Source organism: Tamandua tetradactyla, chromosome 3 (assembly GCF_023851605.1).
Source record: "Tamandua tetradactyla isolate mTamTet1 chromosome 3, mTamTet1.pri, whole genome shotgun sequence".
NCBI classification, from domain to species: Eukaryota; Metazoa; Chordata; class Mammalia; order Pilosa; family Myrmecophagidae; genus Tamandua; species Tamandua tetradactyla.
The window spans coordinates 10,173,931-10,197,765 of NC_135329.1; the positions used below are offsets into that span (position 1 = coordinate 10,173,931).

The following is a 23,835-nucleotide window of genomic DNA, read 5'->3' on the forward strand; positions in this document are numbered from 1 at the left end:
TCAATTATAGCTGATGAATCTGATTTTGAATATTCCTTTGGTGAACGAACGATAAATCAGTCATCAAGGTCAGTAAACGACGAGCCAGAACCTGGACCAGCTCTTTCGCCTTCGGGCCTCCTGCTGACCTGCTAGTCCACAAGCCGTCTGAGCCAACACGGCAGGGCCTTCGTGGGGCCGCAAGACAGTCTCACAACCTAACAGCAGAAGAGGGACGAAGACCTAAGGACTGGGGGGCAAACTTCTTGAAAACAGCCTCCTTGGCGGGCGGGGTCTGAAGGGCTGCGCGCGCAGCCGCGCCGGCGGCCGGTCAGGTGACTGCTTTTCCCTGGCAACGGCTGGTACCTAGCAACGGCGCGGTGGTCTGGCGGACTCCGGGCGAAGCTGCCTGGAGGCCCCGAGGCTGCTGCGATGAATCCGCAGGGGTCCCTGGGGGTTCTGGAGGAGAAGGAGGAGGAACACTTACCCACCCCGATTCTCGGGCCCTCGGTCTATTCGGACAACCCTCAGGAGCGGATCCAGGCCCGACGCCTCCGCATCGCTGCGCGCCTGGAGACGCGGAGGCGGTGAGCCGGTCAGGCGGGCCCTGCGGGGCTGCCGGGGAGTGTGCGCTCCTGCGGTGAGGGGTCGGTGCACCCCAAGTGTGAGTGGGCCTTGTTTCCTAACCATATAGAAAACATGTCCTCCAGACAGTTCAAGAAGCAAGGTTTGGGATATTAAATAAAGCATGGAACGCGCTGGAGTAACGGAAAGAATGATCCATTAGCACTTGCGGAGAGCTTGCTGTGCTGGGCGCTGAGCGCAATACCCCTGTCTCAGGCGATCCGCCACCAGCCCTCCCCTCAAGGCGTTTGCAGCCTCATAGGCTTCTTTCTTCCTTCCCTCCGTCCCTCCAACTCTTCCTGCTTTTCCCAAGTGTTTACTTAGTATCTAGAGTGTGCTAGTCATCAGGCAGGCGGTGCAGAAAGTGAAGTCAGAGTGGAGTCACTGGGGAGGCGGTGGAATAGATCAAAAGAAATAAGCCAGAGTAACAAATGCTGTAACACAGGCATAGGGATGGTGACATAGGCGAGCTTGGATTGGAGGCACCTTGGCTCAGCCAGTGAAGAGTGTGGCCTTGGAAGCCTTCCCAAAGATTTGAAGTGTATGTGCTCTGAGACCTCAGCGTTCAACAAGTGTTTATTGTTTTATGTTAGAGATGCAGCAGTGAAGAAGTGAACATTCCTGAAGCTTACACTGTAGTGTTGATGATACAGAAAATATTAAATAAGTGCTATGGAGAAACAGCAGGTTCAGAAAGTAGGGAAGGCGGGGCGACGGGGAGGGGTTCCTGTTTTCTGTGGGATGCTCCAGGAAGGCCTTACTGGCGTGCCATATAACTAAAGACCTTAAGGAAGCAAGGGAGCAAACCCTGTGGATAGCTGCAGGAAGAATATTCCAGGCAGAGAGACTATAGGGGGCACAAGGGCCCTGAATGTGGCCCGTGAAACAGCAGAGAAGTCAGAAAGGCCTTAGCAGAGGTAGAGGGGGAATGTGGTTGCAAATAAGTTCCAACAGATTGGTCCTTGATGGTAATGGTGGTGCCAGTAGGGTCAGGTTCTGGCTTTTCCTGAGTGAGTTGGTAAGGCTTTGGAGGGTTTGAGAAGATAAAGGATCAAACTTACCTTTAAAAAGGATCCATGGCGGTGGTGCAACAGTGGCTCAGAGGCAGAATTCATGCCAGCCATGCTGGAGACCCAGGTTTGATTCCCGGAGCCTGCCCATGCCAAAAAAAAAAAAAAAAGAATCCATGGCTGTGTGGGAAAAAGGGAATGGTGGGGGATGGGTGGGTGGGAAGTGGTTAGGAAGGAGTAGTTGGAAGACTTCTGTGATAATCCAGGTGACAGGTGATGATAGCAGTGGAGGTGGGGAGAGTGGTCAGATTGTAGATGTGAAGTATTTTTCAGGAAAAGCCAACAATCCTTAGTGCTGGGTTAGACGTATCAAGAGTCTCCCAATACCCTGGATCCTGCTAGATCATGTGACACAAGTAGGCTGACTGCTTGCACCATGGTCTGGGCCTGCTTCACAGTCCTGATTGGGCACCACTTGTGTCCGCTAGTGTATGAGTCCGAAGACTATTCCTTCTGTTCCTACGTGTTACCTCTAGGGCCTGAAGGAACCAACCATGCCTTGTGTTTCGTTTTTTTGTAGTAAAGAATGCAAGATTCACTTTGGTGGGATGCCCAAGCGTGCCCTGACCACTGGATCTCCAAAAACTTCAAAATGTGATGGACCCCTGAATCTTAACCGGGTTTATCTCCTACCCTCTGCAGCGTGTGTGTTTTACTGAAACCTGGAGCATGCTGGCCATCTCTAGCTCAGCCTGCCTGATGGCCATAATGTCATTGATGTAATGCAGGGGTCACCAAACCTTTTTTGAAAAGGGTCAGATTGTAGGTCATAAGGTCTCTCTCAAAACTACTCAGTTCTGCCATCGAAGCGTGAAAGCAGCCATAGGCAATATGTGAGCGCATGGGTGTGGCATGTTCCATTTACTTCAGGACACTGAGCTATGAATTTCATGTAATGGTCTCATGCCACAAAATATTCTTCTATTGGTCAATTTTTAACCATTTAAAATTTAAAAACTAGTTTAAGCTTACCAACCAAACAAAAACATGTGGTGGGCTGGATTTGATCAACCTCTGATATAATGGAAGAGTATGATGTTCTGTGAGATAACCAGATGATCCTGATCTATTCAGACCATATTATAACAGAGATCAGGAGAACTAACCTTGCCCTATAAGTGTGCGGGCTATGTGAGTGTGCATTATCTGTTGCACATAAATATGAACTTCCTAACCTATTACCCGGATTGTGTTTGAAAATATGCATTTGGCCAAGCCAGTGGCCATGTTCTTTTGTTCTAGCAAAGATACAACACTTGCTCTGTGATCAGGGCTACTGCCTGAGCTTGCAATAATCACCATTTGGGGATCAGACCTGTGAATTAGATGGAGATTTGATAGGAAACACTACTCCTGCATCCTTGAGATCACTGAGGATGACACTAATCCCTACCATTCCCCCTATTCTGGAATATTATTTTTTATGTACATGGGTGTAGTTTCAGAGATGTCCACTTGGCCTTCCCCACTATGATAAGTGCAGGCCAGGGACCTGATGTGAGAGTTTCTCAAACTCTTAAGTATGTCAACCCCAATTCAACATTCAGGGACCAGAGAAATGACCGCTGGCTTGGGCTGCAGACCCACTGGACCCAATTTAAGCAGGACTTTGGCCAGGACTCCATTTATTACCTGGCCGCTCTATGCCCTCTTTCTCATGGGGTGGGGGCATGACAGTACTTTGAGTTTTTGAGTATCATTGTCAACTCAGACCCTGTTTGAATCATCCTAGAAATGTCTGGACCTCACCCTTTCCTCATTATACAGTCCTTCAAGGAAATGACCACTAGTCCTTTTCAAGAAGGACTAGGGAAAGCTTACAGTATTTATTGGTCAAGGTATTATAGGTCCTTTCTCCTGAGCTTCTTGCCACATTTTAGTCAGTAGGTTCTGGGACTGAAAACTGGCCTAGATCTAGGAATTGGGCAATGGATCATGCCTTTCTTTTTTTGTTTGGAGTGACCACCCTCACTTCCTGTTTATCCATTGGTACTTTCTTTTGAAAACATATATAAACAGTGCTTGTATTGGCTTCCTTCTCTTTTTCCCCTAGTATTGCCATGTTCTGTTACCCATCTTCAGACCTCTCTGTGGGTCAAGCCCTCTTGGTGGCCACTCTGACGTTGCCAGTTTTGCTGGGGATTGAAAGATGAACAAGACATGTAGAGTCTGTGCCCTCAAAAGCTTGCATTCTAGTGGGGCAGAAAGGAACAAAAACAAATGAACAAGTAAACAAATAGAATAATTACAAGATGTGATAAGAGTCCTAAAGGAAATAAGCAGGGAGCCAAGACGGAGAATAATAGATGTGGGAGTACAGGTAGGTCACTAGAGATGGTAGCCTCTCTGGAGAAGTGACATTTAAGGTGAAACTGAAGCATGAGAAAGAGCTGTCTGTATAAGAGTTGGACTGGATATTATATAATATTGAGAAATGTGTTGGCTAGGAGAAAGGTATTATGCTTGTGTTAAAAAAAAAAAGACCTTAGCTGTTGGAGATGTATATTGAAGTTTTTACAGTGAAATGATATATCTGGGATCTTCTTTAACAGATTCTGGCTCCTTTCTCGTTATCCAAAATGGGAGGGATAGCTGGAATAACTTGGCCATATGTTGAGAATTGTTGAAGCCAGAGGAGCGGGGTTTATTTTGTTATCCTTATTCTTTTGTGTATGTTTGAAATTTTCCAAATAAATAGCAAAAAAGGTGGTTGAGAAAGACCATTCCAGGAATGAGTATTTTCAAATGCCTGGAGGTGTAGAAATTGAGAGAAGACCTGCTCGGTGGAGTATAGTAAGCAATGTAGAGAGTGGCAAGAAATGTGACTGAGAAGGGAGACAAGGGCCAAATCAGGTGAAAGGTGTTGAAAGTGTACTTTAAGTGCAGTGAGCAAGTATCAGAGGGTGTTATCTGAGTTGTGTCTTAAGATCACTCTGGTGCTCTCTGGGGAATGTTTTGGAGGAACCAGAAATCAAACATCGATTAAGAGGCAGTTTTTTTAGCCCAGGTGAGAGATGATGCTGGCCTGGATTAGTTAGTGGCAATGGGTTTGGAAGGAGCAGGTATACTCAAGACATATTTTGGAGTTGCAATTGGCTAGGTTTGCTGATTGATTGGATATTCAGGTGAAGGGCAGGAGGGAATTAAGAATAGCTTGAAAAAAATAAAATGGATAACAAAAACAAAAAGAATGGCTTGGATATATGGAATAGTTGTGAGCTACCGAGATGGCAAAGATAATTGTGGTGAGGGTAATGAGGCAGAAGTTGGAAATCAAGTGTTTGGTTTGGGGCATATTAAGCAAATCTGAACTTTGTAAGACATTCAAATTGAGACTTCTGGGTCTAAAACTCAGAAGAGAATTCTGGATTAGAGATAGCAGTGTAAAGGGTCATCAGCATTATAACTGTATTTAAAACCTTGGAAAATGGATTATATATTACACTGGGAAAGGAGATAAAAAGAGAGGTGAAGAGGGCTCATGTCCAACCCCAAAGAAAGCCAAAGCATTTAGAAGTTGATAAAAGAGGGAACACTGACAGAGGGGATTGGAAAAGAATGACCAATTGAAGTTGGTGGAAACCAAATGAATGAGGTGCAGTGGTGTACCTAATGAGTGTAATACCTGGAGCAGGTCATTTAAAAAACATATGTAATAATAGTAATAGAAAGGAAATGAAGACAGTGAAAATTTAATTTTATTGAACTTTTGCTTATATAACAATGCCAGTAAATTTTTTAAAAATAAAAAATAAAATTTTGGTACAACAAAGTAATGAATGGGGCGGGCCACGGTGGCTTAGCAGGTAGAGTTCTCGCCTGCCATGCCGGAGACCCAGGTTCAATTCCCTGTGCCTGTCCATGCAAAATAATAATAATAATAAAATAAAGTAATGGATGGTCAGTGCAATGGTGGCTCAGTGGCAGAATTCTCACCTGCCATGCCAGAGACCCGGGTTTGATTCCTGGAGCCTGTGCATGTACCGCCCCCCCCCCCCCCCGATAAAAAGTAATAGATTAATACCCCTTAAATTACATTAACATTTTTGAAAAATAAAAGGAAAACAAAAACCATAAATGTTTCCAAAAGAATGGACTCCACAACATTTAGAGAATGAGTTGCTTACAGAACAACAGAATTAAAGTCACTGGAGTTCTGTTTCTTTGTCTTTACAATAACTGTGCTATAATTGTTTATTTCAAATTCCTGCTACTCAGGAGACGTATGCCTTACCTAAGTGATCTGAAGAAGTTTGGAACCATTTCAAATGTACTTTCAAAGTAAATACATTTAACTGTGTCTGTGTGTGTCAGGTCAGCTATAGAACTAGAAGTTCTCTGAATTAACTTAAAGGATAAGAACCAAAAATGTGCTAGATAGGAACTTCTTACCAATATTATTAAAAAGACACAGTAATTGCAGCAATTGTTAAATTAATTTAGATAAACATGATTTTTTCAGGAAGGACTAGTTTCATTATTGATGTATTTCAAATTGCTGGTACATGGAGGTAGTAAAAAAACAGGCTGAGATTTAGTCAGTTGTATTATTTTAAAATTATCTGTAGACAGTGCACCCCTTGATTGCCTTTTTGCACACTGCTCCAACTGCCTGGAGCTTGGGTTGTCATTGCGGTGTAGTTCTAAGAGACAGCTGTTAACAGAATCAGATGTCATATAAAGTCTAAAAAATAGGATTTTAATGAGCTACAGCCCCTGAAACTCCCAATCTCTGGTGTCTCAATTTAAATTAAGTTTCAGATATCTGAGAGATGGCATTCTAGGTAAAGGTAGTAGATGGAACACATCTACCTTGGATTTCTATAATAACACCATTAAAATGACACCTAGAGACAAATACACAAGGTCAGCAGTGGGAGGATTCAATAGCAAAAAAGAGTAGAAATTGGGAAGCATGAGGACAGGTGGTAAGTGGCTTAACAAAGTCAAGTGTATGGAAATATTAGTTGGTAGTGAAGAAAACTGAGAATTCCCTCCTTTGATATACCCCACAGGATCCCCAAAAGAAGAGGAATTTGGTGGTAGCAGGTTCATCTGGAAGTGGTGAAGAAGGGGATTAAAATAAGTAGGATGACTGGAAAATTTATAATAATTAAAATAAAATAAGTTATATGCTGAGAAACTTCCTCCCACTTTGCAAAAGACTGGAGACTTAGAGAAGTAAGAAACAGACTCTCTGGTTTGAGGGATACTGGACAGAGATGAAGAAGGATACTGTCCTAAAAACGAGGGGATTTAGTGACCAGGCACCTACTGGATGCTGAGACCTTCCAGTCCTCCTGTCTCACGGATTCCCAGCATGGTGGCAGTTCCATCATCATATTCTGGGCAGGGGTGAAATTAATTGTAATGATTTATTTAATGTAAAAATACTATCTCAACATGTAATCAATATAAATTATATTAATGAGATACTTTGCAATTTTTTTTTCTAAGTGTCTGAAATCCATCTGGAGTGTATTTTGCACTCAGTGCATCTTCGTTCAGAGGAGCCACATTTCAATTGCTCAACTGCTACATGTGGCTAGTGGCCACCATTTTGGATAGTGCAGTTCTAGGTCATCAAAAGTGATCAGTAAAAGGGAGCAGTAAGATTCACCTTTTTGTTGTTGTTGTTGTTTTTAACACGGGCAGGCTCTGGGAATCAAACCCGGGTCTCCGGCACAGCAGGCGAGAATTCTGCCACTGAGCCACCAGTGTCCCCCCTCCCAAGATTCACCTTTAAACGAGAGAGTAAGACTGTAGCAGATCTGGTCTGCATAGTTCTTTTTCTTTCTAAACCGCTGACCTTTGCTCCAGGAAGAAGTTGTAAGGAATTATTTAGGTAGAGTTTGTAATTAATTGGCAGTAAAAGTAGAAAGTCAAGGGAATGAGTACATTTTAAGTGGTGATGAGAACGCCATTAGCCTGGGAAAGTCCCAAGAACAAAGTTAAATGGAATGATTAGTTTTCTTAACAAGCACAAAGGGCAGGTTCAATAATGTGCTGGACTTTGAAAAATGGGAGTGGAGATGAAGTTGGTGTTAGAAAACTTAAGAGAGAAGGAGATAAAGGGGTCTGCTTGTTTTACCATGGATATTAAAGGCAGAAGGTGATGGTTTCTCTAAGGAACAGATTGGAAGCCCTCATGGCCACTGTGCCAGAGGAGAGAGTGGGATCCTATGATGTGAGAGGTGTGGGAACTGACAGGGCCACCCCCCATGCCTCCTCCAAAGAAGTCCGTAATGGGGAATCTTTCCTTTCCCCCATCCTCTTTAGTCTTATTTTCAGGTTAACACACACCCACACCTATGCATATGCTATTTGTAGAATTCATGCAATACAAAAATGTGTAAAGTGGAAAAAAGAAGTCCTCAGTAATTCCTCCCTTTCCTTAAAGAATTACTGTTATCTGTTTGTCATATATCTTTCCAGAAAATTTCCTTTCTGTATATAAGCTTGCTTTAAAAAGAAAATGTGCATTATAATCACTATATTGTTCTGTGAAGGGCTCTATTTATTTAAATATTGTGGACATCTTTCCATGCTGCTAGATATTTACAGCCATCTTTTAATAGTCTACAAAATATCCCTTTGTTATTCCATAAGTTATTTTAACAGTCAGCTAATAATCTGTATGTAGAAAGTTTCCATGCTCAGTGCTTCCATGGTCATTCTTGTGCATATAACTTGGCGTGCTTGTGAAAATTCCCTGTAGAAAATTCCTAAAGATGGAGTGGTTGGGTCAAAGGGAGGCAGATTTAAGTTTTTGATAATTCTTACCAAATTGCATTTCAGAAAGATTGTTACACTTTGCATACTCACCCAGGGAGGATGAATAGCTGGGTGTCCACACCTGGTATTGAAAATTGTTTGAAACTTTTCTACTCTGATATGAAAGTAACGATAGCTCACAGTTTTCAGTTTGACTTCTCTGATTGTACGTTGAATTGAATGTATTTTCAAATACCTATTTGCCATTTGTATTTCTTCTGTAAATTGCTGATTCACATCCTTTGCTTGCATTTTCTGTTTGGTAATTTAAATTTTTTGTATTGATTTGAATGAGTTCTTCCTTTTTATGGACAAAAAATTTGTCAAATGTTGCAGATATCTTTTGTCAATTTATCTCTTGACTTTCAATTTTTTTTGTTTTGTTTTAGTGTACAACAGTTCTAAATTTTAGAAAGTAAAAATCTTTCCATCTTTGTTGCTGGCCTTTGACTTATTCCAAGATGGGCTCTCTACCCTATATAATTATATAAATATTATCCTGTATTTATTCTAGTATTTTTATGATAGTGTCTTTTTAATATTTGAGGTGTTATCTATATGGAATATATATATTTTTGTATATGGTGTGAAGTATTGCAGTATCTTGGAAATATAGAATTTAAGTAGTAGATAAAACTTAAGTTTTTCTGTCTTTCTTTCACCACAGGGAAGCGCTTGGAGAATATTTAGATGGGAAAAAGGAGAGTGAGGAAGACCAAAGCAGAAGCTACAAACAGAAAGAAGAAAGCCGACTGGTATGAACTGCATGGCCAGTGAGTCAGTTTAGTCCTGTCAGACTAGAGAGCTGAGTGTGACATCGTTGTTTTCATAGTTAGATGGAAAAGAACTCAGTAGAGATCATGAATTCCATTTTCCTATCTGAGCAGAACTGAATTTAAATCTTTCCTATTTTGAGAGCTCTCTAGGAGTGAGTTTTCATATCACAGTTTCTTAATTTGTCTCTTCCCTGCTCATATACTTTCATGGTTATTCATTACTCACAAAACAAGGTTCAAACTTTTTAGCTGGCATTCAAAGCCTTTTGCAGTCTGTTCCCATCTTAACTTTCCAGCCTTCTCTCCCACTGTCATCTAATTGGGGCCTTCACCTCCCCTGGGGCTTTGTTCATCTCTGCTCTGCCTTTGATCCTCCTCTTGAAGCCAAGCCTCCTTCCCTCCTCAGCTTCCCTCTTCGCCTTCTCCTTTTTGCTATTTTCTCCTCTCACCAGGCTACCTTCATTCCTTGAAGATGAATTTAAACCCCAGCTCCCCCTGGATTTGTCCTTAGCCAAGCCTGAACTCCCTTAATCCATATAGCGAATGCTGCTCATCCAGACCACTCATTTCATTTTAGATAGAGTTCTGCCTTGTAAGACACGTGTGTGCTTGCAGTTTCCCTCTCCCCAATGAAGCTAGCTCCATGAGAGTGCAAACCTTATCTGTTGTCTCTGTGTCTTTTTATAGTGGAGTAGTGCATGGCTCATATTTAATAAACACTAACAGAAAAATCATTGCTTGCTCTTTTGTGGCAATGAAAGGGCTCATGGGATATTTAATAAAGAACTTGAAGTGACAGTTGCAGGAAGGATACATAGCAGTTCAAAACAGCAAGCCAGACTGGTAAAATCCTGCATTTAATGAATTGCTGATTGTAAAGCATAGACAATGATACCGCAGGAATTGAGGTATAAATAAGAGCTCACCAGTCTGGCCTGGTCAGGGAAGGTTATATGGAGAAAGTGGGATTTGTGCTGGGTCTTATCAAAATAAGTGGCCTTTATAAAGATGGAGAGGAGGGAGATCATTTCTGGCAAAAATTGAGGTCTACTATCTGGGAGAAAAAATATTTGAGTTATTTCAATTTTGTTATGGAGAGATACATGGAGGTAACCTGAAGAACATGCACTGTGCTGTATCAGGGATGAGATATGTAGTGGAAAGAATAGTGGGCTGATGTGGGTTCTCATTCCAGCTCTGTCACTCACTGTGGATGTGAGGCTTTATGTCACTTCTTTGACCTTGAGTTTCTTCATCTAAAGGGTCATTGATCTCTGAACATTTCTGAATGGGTAAAAGGAATTTTAGAGTCTTGAAAATACTGACTGAATTTTTCTTGCCTTATGGGTCTGAACAGGACCTCAGCCCACTGAACAGAAGTATATTGATTGTACTCCCCTCAAGTAGGCTTGCCACTCAGAGCCCAGGCCCCCACTTTAAATCACTCTTTGAGTATCCCTGGACCCAGAATCCCTACCCACGTGGTTCTGAGTCTACTTTCAGGCCTGCAAATATCTCCTTTTTTGTGCAACCCCTAGGCTTGATGGATGGCACGGAGGTGGCTGCTGCAAGGTGTGTGGATGGAACTTGGAAGTACAGTCTGGGAAACCCATATACCTGCATGTGAAGCCCTTCCTGGTACAGGACAGAGCTGGGATGGGAAGAGGATGGGGGTAGGCTGCAAGCTGGGGGCCAGAAGCTGGCTCTCTCTTAGCCACCATGTTCTGGATGGAATTCCAAGGTATCACCTCAATTCAAACCAGGACTTCTAGATTGTTATGAAGTGTTGAGGTAGGAAAAGAGGGCATATTATATTTAGTGGTTTATTATACTGAATTATAATTTTTAAATATTTAGATATATCATGTATGAACCTCCAGTTGACCTCTTCCCCTGGGCTTCATAAATTTAGGGGTATAGCTGTTGGTGACTGTAGCATTTTGTTTTTCAAGAAGAGAACAAATTTCTATTGTATGTAATTTGTATTCTCCAGAATTAACCGGGTTAACGGGTTGCCATATATCTTTCCCGTCATCTTTCTGTGTGAACATAAGTGCATGTGTGAGTGATAATTGTATACATATAGGGAAGCATACATACATGAATGAGAATTCCCAAATTACAGTGACTTCAACATAGAAGTCAATTTCTCTGTCACGTTAAATCTGGGTCCCAGGCATGGTGGCCGCTCAGTTATCATGGTCTCAGTCTTGTATATTCTTTGCTGTATTATTTTTCATCTGTGGCTGCCACATCATGGTCCAAGACAGCTGCCCCAATCCAGCCCCCATCACACCTGTATCCCTGACAGGAGAAAGGGGAGAATGGGAAGTGGTAAACCTGTACCTGGAAAAGTTTTGTTTTGTTTCTAACCGCAAATTTTATTGAGATATATTCACATACCATATAATTTGTCCAAAGTGTACAATCGGTGTCTCATAGTGTCAGGACCTAGTTGTGCAATCATCATACTCAGTTTTAGACCATTTTAATTGCTCCCAAAAGAAAAATAACAGTTAAACATAAAAAAGAAAACTCAGAACACCCATATCCCTTATTCTCCCCTATTACTGACCCCTAGTACATTTGTTACTGTTGATGGAAGAATATTAAATTACTGTTAACTAGTTTGTGGCTTGCAATATGTACTTTCCCCCCATATCCCACTCTATTAACTCTTTGTACAAGTGTCATACATTTGTACTAGTTCATGAAAGAATTTATGTTTTTTAGTATTAATCTTAAACAATGTCCATCTCAAGTTTCACTGTGTATACAATCCCACATTTTAACCTCTAACTTTCCTTCTGGTGACATAGATAACTCCAAACAACCCCTTTCCACCAGATTCACCTACAATTCAGCGCTATTACTTATAAACCCAATAACAAGCTATCCTCACCTTGATTTTTAATTTTACTTTAAACTTAAATACTTGATTCTGAAATTTCTGAAATTCACACTGTCTGATAGAAAATAGATAATCGGTCAAAACTGCAAGAAAGCCATTACTTTAGAACCATTATTTGTCACAAGTGATAAAGCTGAAGGCATTTAAAAAATCTGGAATGCCCTGGATATATTGGTTAAGGCTGTATGCTGTACTCATTAAAACTACGTTTAGAGATTTCAATAGAACACTGAGATGAAGCAGAGCCTGTGATCACTTCAATGACTTGTTGGTACAGCGATATTTATAGGTTTGTAGATCATAGGTGATGTGAGCATTGGAGAATTTATGAAAACATACGCTACGAAAAACATAGCCTGAAGGTAACTCAGCTTTTTTGTTGAGAGGATTTTCCATCATCCTGAAGTCACGGCATCAAAAGGCCAAGAGTGAGGATACTGACAGTGGAATTTGCAAAGAGAAGCTTAAAAGGGGAGCACCAATAGCAAAATTCTTGAGCCCATTAAGCAAGATGTCAGTGCAGCCAGCTTCATGTCTCTTCTAGAACCCCTGTAATAAAAGAATCCAGACTATATTAGCTTAAACTGAGTAGATATGTATTTGTCTCCCTTGCTTGATAATTCAGAGCATAAGTAGTTCAGAGATGCCGTGGGTCCTCAGCATCTTCTGCCAGTCTGTAATCTTCCTTCATCTTCTCATCATGATAGGCTTTGACACCGTGTTCCAGCCTGGGAGAAGGGGATTAAGAAGGGCGGCTAAAAATGTTCTAAGAAATGATCATGATGATGAATATGCAACTATGTGATGATATTGTGAATTACGGATTATACATATAGAATGGAATGATCATATGCTAAGAATGTTTTTGTTCGTTTGTCGTTAAATTTTTTTTTTAGTTTTATTTTTTTCGCTTTTTTTATTTCTTAATTTAAAAAAATTTAACAACAAACTAAAACATTAACATGTGATCATTCTGTTCTACATATATAATCGGTAATTCACAATATCATCACTTAGTTGCATATTCATCATTTCTTAGAACATTTGCATCAAATCAGAAAAAGAAATAAAAAGACAACATAAAAAGAAATAAAACGAAAACAGAAAAAAAAGAGATTATACATATCATACCCCTTACCCCTCCCTTTCATTGATCACTAGCATTTCAAACTAAATTTATTTTAACATTTGTTTCCCCTATTATTTATTTTTATTCCATATGTTCTACTCATTTGTTGAGAAGGTAGATAAAAGGAGCATCAGACACAAGGTTTTCACAATCACACAGTCACATTGTGAAAGCTATATCATTATTCAGTCATCATCAAGAAACATGGCTACTGGAACACAGCTCTACATTTTCAGGCAGTTGCCTCCAGCCCCTCCATTACATCTTGAATAACAAGGTGATATCTACTTAATGCATAAGAATAACCTCCAGGATAACCTCTCGACTCTGTTTGGAATCTCTTAGCCATTAACACTTTGTCTCATTTCACTCTTCCCCCTTTTGGTCGGGAAGGTTTTCTCAATCCCTTGATGCTGGGTCTCAGCTCATTCTAGGATTTCTGTCCCACGTTGCCAGGAAGGTCCACACCCCTGGGAGTCATGTCCCACATAGACAGGGGAAGGGTGGTGAGTTTTCTTGTTGTGTTGACTGGAGAGAGAGGCCACATCTGAGCAAAAGAGGCTCACTTGGGGGTGACTCTTAGGCCTAAATTTTAAGTAGGCTTGGCCTATCCTTTGCGGGGTTAAGTTTCATATGAACAAATCCCAAGACTGGGGGCTCAGCCTGTAGCTTTGGTTGTCCACACTGCTTCTGAGAATATCAAGAATTCAACTTGGGGAAGTTGAATTTCTCCCCGTTCTCACCATTCCCCAAAGGGGACTTTGCAGATACTTTTCCACTCACCGATCGAATCACTCTGGGATTCATCGGGGCATCACTCTGGACAAACCAACAAAATCTTGTGTCCTAGCTGAGATTCCAAGTACTTATGGTGTTCAATCAAGCTATCTACATAAGTTATATTAGGAAATACACTAGTCAAAATATAAATTTTGTACCAAATAAACATTTTTTTTTGCTTTAGTGTCACACATAAGGTGAAATTTTAAAATATTAATTACCATCTATTTTCAGCACCCTGGAGTGATGACATTCCTTTGTTCTTCCTCATGCTAAAACATTTTTAAAATGTGTACATTAAGTACATTTTTTAAATAAAAAAAAAAAAAAGAAGGGCAGCTGAGAGTACACCTTTTCCCTTTAAAGGCACAGCTCAGTTGTGGCACATGTCGTTTCTGCTCATGTGCCATTGATCAGACCATACTCTAGCCACAAGGGAGGTTGAAAAATGTGTCTGTTTTGGGAGGCTACCTGCTTAGTTAAAATTTGGGGGTTCTATTACTAAAAGAAGAGAGAGAATATGAATATTAGAGGACAACCATCATTACCGGCTTCACTTTCCCAATTGAGATTTGTAGAAAGAACCCTGGCCAGCAACTCGGCAGGTGAATTCACTGCCTGCCCCGCCCCGTGGGACGTGACTGTAAGGTGTAAATCTCTCTGGCAATGTGGGACACGTCTCCCAGGATGAACTAGGACATGGCGTCATAGAATTAAGAAAGACTGCTTGACCGAAAGGGGAAGAGTGAAATGAGACAAAATAAAGTTTCAGTGGCTGAGAGATTTCAAACAGAGCTGAGAGGTTATCCTGGAGGTTATTATTATGCATTATATTGATGTCCTTTTTTAGTTTATGGTACATAGGAGTGGCTAGAGGGAAGGACCTAAAACTGTTGAACTGTGTTACAGTAACCTTGATGCTTGAAGATAATTGTATAACTATATAGCTTTTACAATGTGACTGTGTGATGGTGAAACCCTTGTGTCTGCTGCTGCTTTTATCCAGGGTATGGACAGATACCCTGGATATATGAATAATTGGGGAGAATAAGGGGTAAAAAAGAAATCGGGTAGATGGAAATACTAGTGGTCAATGAGAGGGAGGGGTAAGGGATATGGAATGTATGAGTTTTTTCTTATTTCTTTTTCTAGAGTGATGCAACTATTCTAAAAATGATCACCGTGATGAATATACAGTTACGTGATGATATTGAGAGCCGTTGATTGAAAACTTTGGATGAACTGTATGTGTGTGTGAAGATAGCTCAGTAAAAAGAAAATATATATATATATATAAAAGGACCCTGGCAGTGTCAGTTAGGATGGGGATATGTTGGGTAAAGCTCTGAGATGTACTACAGTACCTGTCAGTCCACTCCAAATGTAATAAGAACAAGTACATTTAAAATTGTAAAGTGCTATTAAATTGCAGGCTGTAACATCAGACCATATCACATCATAAATGTCTTGATAGAGAAGGGCTGATAAATGGATGCTACACTTGAAAGCCTTAAGATCTGTTCATTCCTGCTTAGTTGCATAGAAGAGCTACAGACAGTTGTGCAAATTGTTTCTAACTTCATAAGCTCTTTGTAAAGCGCTCTAACTTTAAAAATTCTTATCTCTTTGTTCTCAGAAACTGGCTAAACTTCAGCTTTGTGGCACTGAGCTGGTAACAAATATCCGGGTGGTGACAGATATCCGAGAGATCCACAGGAGAGTGGAAGAGGAGGAGATAAAGCGTCAGAGGTACTGAACTCACTGCTTTCACCTCTGGGGGTGAAGATGCTTTGCTCTGCTCTGGGGCCCTAAATTCTCCAGAATCATGGGAAAGTGACTCTGTCAAAATTAGACTTGTAGAATCCTCCTCCTTCCCCCTTGTGATTCATCCCTCCCTCTCCTTCTTCCTGCCTCCCTCCTTTTCCTCCTCCCTCCCTTCTTCAAGCATTATATTCTTGAAGTGTGCCCAACTCTGTGGATACAAGGAAGAGAGAAACTTGGCCTCAGTTCTTTTTTGGGGAATAGTGTAGAGAACTTATTTTTAAAAAAATATATATGTATATATAAAACCTAAAATGCAGTGCTGTTAGTTACAGTCACAATGTTGTGCTACCATCACCACTGTCCATTTCCATACGTTTACAATCAACATAAATAGGAAGTCTGTATAAATTAAATATCAGCTCTCCGTTTTCTACTGCAGCCCCCCCTTGGTAACCTATATTCTATTATAGGTTATTATTATAATTAGTTCTTATTGTAATTAGTTCATATCAGTGAGATCATACAATATTTGTCCTTTTGTGTCTGGCTTATTTCATACAACATAGTTCATCCATGTTGTTGCATGCATCAGAACTTCATTTCTTTTTATAGTGAATAACCTTCTGTCATATATATGTGCCACATTTTTAATCCATTCATCAGTTGTTAGAACTTGGGTTGTTTTCATCTTTTGGCAATTGTGAATAATGCTGCGTGAACATCAGGGTGCAAATATCTGTTCAAGTCCATGCTTTTAATTCCTCTGGGTATATACCCAGTAGCAGGATTGCTGGGTCATATGGTAATTCTTTTTTTTTTTTTCTTACATGGGCAGACACCGGGAATTGAACCCGGGTCCTCTGGCATGGCAGGCAAGCATTCTTGCCTGCTGAGCCACCGTGGCCTGCCCCATATGGTAATTCTTTATTTAGCTTTCTGAGAAACTGCCAAACTGTCTTCTACAGTGGCTGCACCATTTTACATTCCTACCAGCAGTGAATGATTGTTCCTATTTCTCCACAATTCCTCCAACATATGTAATTTTCAGTTCCTTTTTTTTAAGTAGTAGCCATTCTAATGGGTATGAAATGATATCTTATTTGGTTTTTATTTGCATTTCCATAACAGCTACTAATATTGAACATCTTTTCATGTGCTTTTTAGTCATTTGTGTTTCCTCTTTGGAGGAATACCTATTCAAATCTTTTGCCCATATCTCTCTTTTTTTCTTAGGGTGCATGGTCTGGGAATCGAACGTGGGTCTCCCTCATGGAAGGTGAACATTCTACCACTGAATCACCCATGCACCCATTTTTGCCCATGTTTTAATTAGGTTCTTTGTATTTTTATTGTTGAGTTGTAGGAATTTTTTTATAGAGTCTGGATATTAAATCTTTATCGGATATGTAGTTTCCAAATATTTTCTCCTGTTGAGTAGGTTGTTTGTTCATTTTCATGACAAAATCCTTTGAGGCATAAAAGTTTTTAACTTTGAGGAGGTCCCTTGTATCTATTTTTTCTTTTGCTGCTTGTGTTTTGGGTATAAAGTCTAAGAAACAATGCCTAACACAAGATCCCGAAGGTGCTTCCCAACATTTTCTTATAGAAGTTTTATATTCCTGGCTCTTATATTTAGGTCTTTGATCCATTTTCAGTTGATTTTTATATGTGATATGAGGTAGGGGTCCACCTTCATTCTTTTGCAAATGGAGATTCAATTTTCCCAGCAAATTTGTTAAGAGACAATTTTTTCTCAATTGGTCTTTGCTTCTTTGTCAAAAATCAGTTGGCCATAAATTTGAGGGTTGATTTCTGAACTCTCAGTTTAATTCCATTGGTCTCTATACCTGTCCTTGTGCCATTACCATACTGTTTTGATTACTATGCTTTGTTATAAGCTTTAAGATTGGAAAGTGTGAGTCCTCCAACCTTGTTCTTTTTCAAGATAGCTTTGGCTATTTGGGGCCTCTTACCCTTCCATATAAATTTGAGATTGGCTTTTCTGTTTCTGCAAAGTAGGCTATTGGAATATTGATTGGGATTGTATTGAATGTGTAAAACAATTTGGGTAGATTTGATATCTTAGTGATATTTAGTTTTCTAATCCGTGAACACAAAATGTCCTTCCTTTATTTAGGTCTTCTTGGATTTCTTTCAGCAATATTTTGTAGTTTTCTTTGTACAAACTCTTTACATCCTTGGTTAGATTTATTCCTAGATATTTGATTCTTTTAATTGCTATTGTAAATAGTTTCTTACTTCTTCAGATTGTTCATTACTAATGTATAGAAACACTACTGAATTTTAGGTGTTGATTTGTACTCCACCACTTGGCTGACTTCATTTATTAGCTCTTGGAACTTTGTTGTGAATTTTCAGGATTTTCTTTCTTTCTTTCTTTCTTTTTTTTTTTTATTGCATGGGCAGGCACCAGGAATTAAACCGGGTCTCTGGCATGGCAGGCAAGAACGCTGCCTGCTAAGCCACCATGGCCCGCCCAGGATTTTCTAGATATAGGATCATGTCATTTGTAAATAGGGAAAGTTTCACCTCTTCCTTTGCAATATGGATACCATTTTTTTTTTGCATGGGAAGGCACTGTGAATCGAACCCGAGTCTCTGGCATGGCAGGCAAGAACTCTGCCTGCTGAGCCACCATGGCTCACTCAATATGGATGCCTTTCATTTCTTTCTCTTGCTTAATTTCTCTGGCTAGAATTTCCAGTACAATGTTGAATAACAATGGTGACAGAGGACCTCCTTGTCTTGTTTGGCCTTTGCTCTTGATGTTCAAAGTCTAGCTGAGGAGATAAACATGGAAACACCGCCCACAATATGTGGTAGAACAGAGATGTGTATAAAGAGTGGTGGAAACCTAAATAAGAAAGTCTTGCATTTTCTCTGGAGAGATTAGGGAAAGTTTCCCAGGCAAGATGATATTTGAGTTGGTCCTAAGGGATAAATATGAGTTTGCGGAGTGGACATTTTAGGCAGAGGAAACAGCTTAACCAGAGGATGAGAGCACTGGGTGTGTTTGGGCATGGGATAATAGCGGAGGGTGAGGGATGGGTGGTGGTGGAAAACCTGAAGTGAGGCTGAGAAGTGATGGGCCATCTTGAGTTTTCATTGATTGGAATGACCAGACACACACCTCTCAATATTAAGGAAGACATGTAACAGTATATTAAAGAATATTAAATAATCCCATGCCTAGAAGGATAGAGGGTCAGTGGGATCATATGAGCCCATGTCAGAACCTCAGCACCAGTCCTCAGGCAGGCTGCTTCCCAGGTCTCAGATTGTGGACAGGAAGGTGTAAGCTGTGTAGAAGGATTAAACTTTTTTAGCTTGCATACAGAGGTGGACTGATATCAGCAGGAACAGAGGTCCTCATTTAAACTCTTATTTTGACTTGTTCTTCAATTGCTTGATTACATATATTTCAATTAGAAGAGCAACCTACTTGGCCATTTTAGCATGCCTTAACCTCAGCATCATACCTATACAGTAAAATTTTAAGAATATTTTAAGTTGTTCAGTTTAAGTAGTTCTCTCACTAGCAACTTTCCCTATTTTACAAGTATATAATCGGAGACTTTATTTTTGAAACCATACAACTGCCTGTCATGGGCTATACCAGTGTGCCAGTTTGAAAGGATGTGTGTACCCTAGAAAAGCTGTGTTTTAATCCTAATTCCATTTTGTAAAGGCAGCCATTTTTTCTAATCCCTATTCAGTACCGTATATTTGAAACTGTAATTAGATCATCTCCCTGGAGATGTGACTCAATCAAGAGTAGTTGTTAAACTGGATTAGGTGGAGATATGTCTCCATCCATTCAGGTGGGTCTTGATTAGTTTACTGGAATCCTATAAAAGAGAAAACATTTTGGAGAAAGAGAGAGATTCAGGGAGAGCAGAGAAGAACAACATAGCCATGAGAAGCAGAGAGGCCACCAGCCAGTAAACTTTGGAGATGAAGAAGAAAAATACCTCCCGGGGAGCTTCATGAAACAAGAAGCCAGGAGAGGAAGTAGCAGATGATGCCATGTTCACCACATGCCTTTCCAGATGAGAGAGAAACCCTGACCATGTTTGTCATGTGCCTTCTCACTTAAGAGAGAAACCCTGAACTCCATTGGCCTTCTTGAACCAAGATGTCTTTCCCTGGATGCCCTTAGATTGGACATTTCTATAGACATGTTTTATTTGGGACATTTTCTCAGCCTTAGAACTGTAAACTTGCAACTTATTAAATTCCCCTGTTTAAAAGCCATCCCATTTCTGGTATATTGCAACCTGGCAGCTAGCAAACTAGAATAACCAGAAAGTGAATTGGCTAATCCTTGGTGGCGGGGTCAACTTGTAAAAGACTCTGAATGTCATGCTTTACCAGTAGCCAGTGAGGAAAAATGGAAGCAGCAGAGTTACAAGCTAAATATGGGTTTTAGAAAGATGACCTGACAGCTGTTCCCCATTTCTGGAAGTAAAAATAACAATAAAAGTATGATATGTACTATGTGCATATTGGAAAGTCAATTGGGAAATGTGAAGGAGAAGAGGGAGGGGATGCACAAGATATTTAAGTTGTGACTTCTGACCTTAAAGGGGTTTGTGGTCTTGTTTGGAGGTAATCTCATAGAATTAGAGTCTGTTAATATTAAGAGTGAATCTCTGGTATATGCCCTAGGCAGATGGGGCCTCCATTACAGTCCCAGCTTCAGGATACACTCATCACAGAGTTTCCTAGGAATTTCTGGAAAGGCCTTTTTTTCTATTTTTCATTGCTAATGGTGGCTTTTCCCTATTAGTACATTCTAGTGGTCATTTATTGATAATTTGGGAGAGGAGTAGCTGGACACTTGACGCCATGTTGATAATAAAACAATGTAAGTAGCATATGCTGAGTGATTGCCATGCTAAGCACCTTTGCTGCACGTTATGTCATTTAATCCTGACAACAACCAAATGAAGGTAGATGTTTCATCCTCTTCGTTTTACAGATAAGAAAAATGAGGTTTGCATGGGTTAAGCAGCTTGTCTAAGGTTGTGAGTCAGTAAGTAGCAAGATTAGGACTTGAACACAAGTTGTGTGACTGTAGTGACCAAATGTTTAACTACCATGTATCACCATCTTCACCATCTTGCTCCAAAATACAGCACTGATTGACTCTTTTTTTTAAAATACCAAAAAACACCAAGCAAATGCAAACATTCGTAATTTTTGATAATTCCATTCTACATATATAATCAGTAATTCACAATATCATCACATAGTTGCGTATTCATCATCATGATCGTTTCTTGGAACATTTGCATATATTCAGAAAAAGAAATAAAAAGAAAACAAAAAATTCATACATACCATACCCCCCACACCTTCCCCTCACTGATCACCAGTATTTCACTCTAAATTTATTTTAACATTTGTTCCCTTTATTATTCATCTTTATTCCATATGTTTTACTCGTCTGTTGATAAGGTAGAGAAAAGGAGCATCAGACAAGGTTTTCACAATCACACAGTCACACTGTGAAAGCTGTATCATTATATAATCGACTGATTGACTCTTGATCTACATATAGATGTGGATATATGTGGATATATATGTATAGATACATAAAACCTTAATGTTGACTTGTTTTGGTTATATGTCACTTTATTTGTTCTCAGTTACTTTTAGTCAAGTCTTAAAGACTTCTTGGTGTCTGGTTTGGTTTTGGGTGGATGTGTCTGAAGGCAGGTCAAAGGCACCTGGGCCCTGTGTTATTGACTCCAGAGAGTCTGTCTGTCCTCCTGGAAGTCTCAGCCAGCGTGTTTTTATTTGCAGACTTGAGAAACTGGAGAATGAAGTCAAGACCAGCCAGGACAAGTTTGATGAAATCACTGTCAAGTGGGAAGAGGGCAAGCAGAAGAGAATTCCCCAGGACCTGTGGGAAATGCTCAACAACCAGCAGCTGCACTGTGCTGGGCTGATAGAAGATAAGAACAAGCTTATCAGCGAGTTGCAGCAGGTAAGAGGCCCGAGCCATGCAATCTCGGCCACTGAGGATCTGGGTGGAGGATTTAACTGGATTATTGTTTTCTGCTCCTAAATGGAGAAAAGGGAAAGCCTTACTCCATTACTCAGAATGCTGCGTAATTCAACCAATGCATTTTTTTTAACTTTTTAAATTGTATAATATAACATAAATACAAAGAAAAGAAAGAAAAAAGCAATAGTTTTCAGAGCACTCTTGAACAAGTAGTTACAGGACAGATCCTAGAGTTTGTCATGCGTTATCATACCATCCTCTCAAATTTTTCATTCTAGCTGCTCCAGAATATAGGAGGCTAGAAGGAATAAATATATCAGTACAATTGACTTTTTTTCTTTTTCAACCAATACACTTTTTTTTTTGCATGGGCAGGCACTGGGAATTGAACCCAGGTTTCTGACATGGCAGGCAGAAATTCTGCCTCTGAGCCACCATCGTACCATCCAACTAATACATTTTTAGCCCTAAGGAAAAGCTTGGCAATAAGTTTAGAATTATTGACTCCCTTGAGATATACTTTTATAGCAAATGCTGTTTCAGATTTTATGTTTTTTTAGCTAAGAAATGGAAGTGAATCTGCAGTAGTTCTCAAGTTCCCATGTTGGAACCTGGACAATGATTGCTCAGCAGGGACACCATAGGCTTTTCTGGGAGCTTGTAGGGAGATTTCCAGCAAGTAAATATTGAAGAGCTTGATCCTGTGCAGCTCCTTCAAAGTGTTGCCTAGAGTCGAGGCCACACGACTCAGTCTGCTCATGTGTTATCAAGTGATGCTGCTTATGCATTATATGGTTTTAATTCTTAGCATTTGCAGTTTCTGGTGAGCAGGGTCCAGGTGGAGTGTTCTCGACACCTTCTGCTTTTGTCTCAGTTAGTGACCGAGCCTTGATGTGTTCTTTGCTAGGAGTTAAAAACAAAGGATGACCAGTATGTGAAGGATTTGAAGAAACAGGCAGATGACATCTGCCTGCTCCTGGAGAGGATGGAAGAGCAGGTGAAGAATATGATGAAAAACTTTCGCCAGGAACTCCAACACATTGAGGTAACGGGTGCTAGATCTGCTTTCTGACCTTGGGAGGCCCCTCAGAAAAGGGCTGGGTCTGTCCCAGTGATTGAGTGAGGGTACAGCTGTCGCGGTCCTCTGATATTGTCTCTGCTGTAGGATTTCATTCTTTTATTCACTCATTCAGCAAATCTTCATGAAGTGTCTACTGTATGCCTGACACTGTTCCAGGTGCTGGGACACAGCCATGAACAAAGCAGAGCCCGGGATCCATGGAGCCTATAGTGTAGTAGGCAGCAGCTAGAAGTGAACAAATAAATACTGAATAAATAATTTGATGGGTGGTAATACGTGCTTTGGAAGAAATTAAGATTAGGAAAGGGGATAAGGAGTGAAAGCAGGTAGTCAGTATTTCATAACCAAGAGGCATATGTGATCCATTTATTTAATTTATTTATGACAGTGGGGCTGGGAGAAAAGGGACAGGAAATGGAGTGTCAGATAGGATTCAGGAATCCATACTTTGAATCTGAATGAAATGTTAAAGATTGAGATTGAGGGCTTAGGCTTTCCAAAATGGAAGAGAATTCAGAAGGTAGGGGCCTCTCTGGGTTGTCATAAACTTGGTTCTGTATTCTCTGGCCAAACCCTGGGGAGCTACAAGCTACCTTTGCTTTATGGGAAACTCCACCATGATGATGCACCAACCCTTGTCTTGGGTTGAATGACATGCCAGGTTTGTCGTATGACTGCCAACATCTGGTACTAGCCTTCCTCCAGCACTCTGCCTTTGATATTGATATCCAAATTTTATGTGAAGTATAGACTTTATGGTACCTTATTTTCTGTGAACACCTAACACAGCCATTGGGTAGCATGAAACTTGGCAAATCTGCCTTTAGATTAACTTGGTTGGTGTGGTTGGTGATGCAGAACTGTGCTGTTACCTGAGTCCTTTGATACTGGTGAAACCTGCTGAATCAAAACA

General features: G+C 40.4%; 1 protein-coding gene across 5 annotated transcripts in view; it reads left to right on the forward strand.

Annotated features, from left to right (window-relative positions):
• Window positions 1–342: 342 nt before the first annotated feature.
• Window positions 343–23,835, forward strand: part of DRC1 (dynein regulatory complex subunit 1) — a 58,842-nt gene continuing 35,349 nt past the window's right edge. For 2 of the 5 annotated variants that reach the window (XM_077152346.1, XM_077152350.1), the window contains exons 1-5: window positions 343–566; window positions 9,115–9,202; window positions 15,680–15,792; window positions 21,637–21,820; window positions 22,749–22,886. In XM_077152346.1, the coding sequence (XP_077008461.1) occupies window positions 412–566; window positions 9,115–9,202; window positions 15,680–15,792; window positions 21,637–21,820; window positions 22,749–22,886 (678 nt within the window). In that variant the 5' untranslated portion in view covers window positions 343–411. Of the gene's footprint in view, window positions 644–9,114; window positions 9,203–10,761; window positions 10,817–15,679; window positions 15,793–21,636; window positions 21,821–22,748; window positions 22,887–23,835 lie in introns of all 5 variants that reach the window. The other 3 variants (XM_077152347.1, XM_077152349.1, XM_077152348.1) reach the window with 3 other exon arrangements.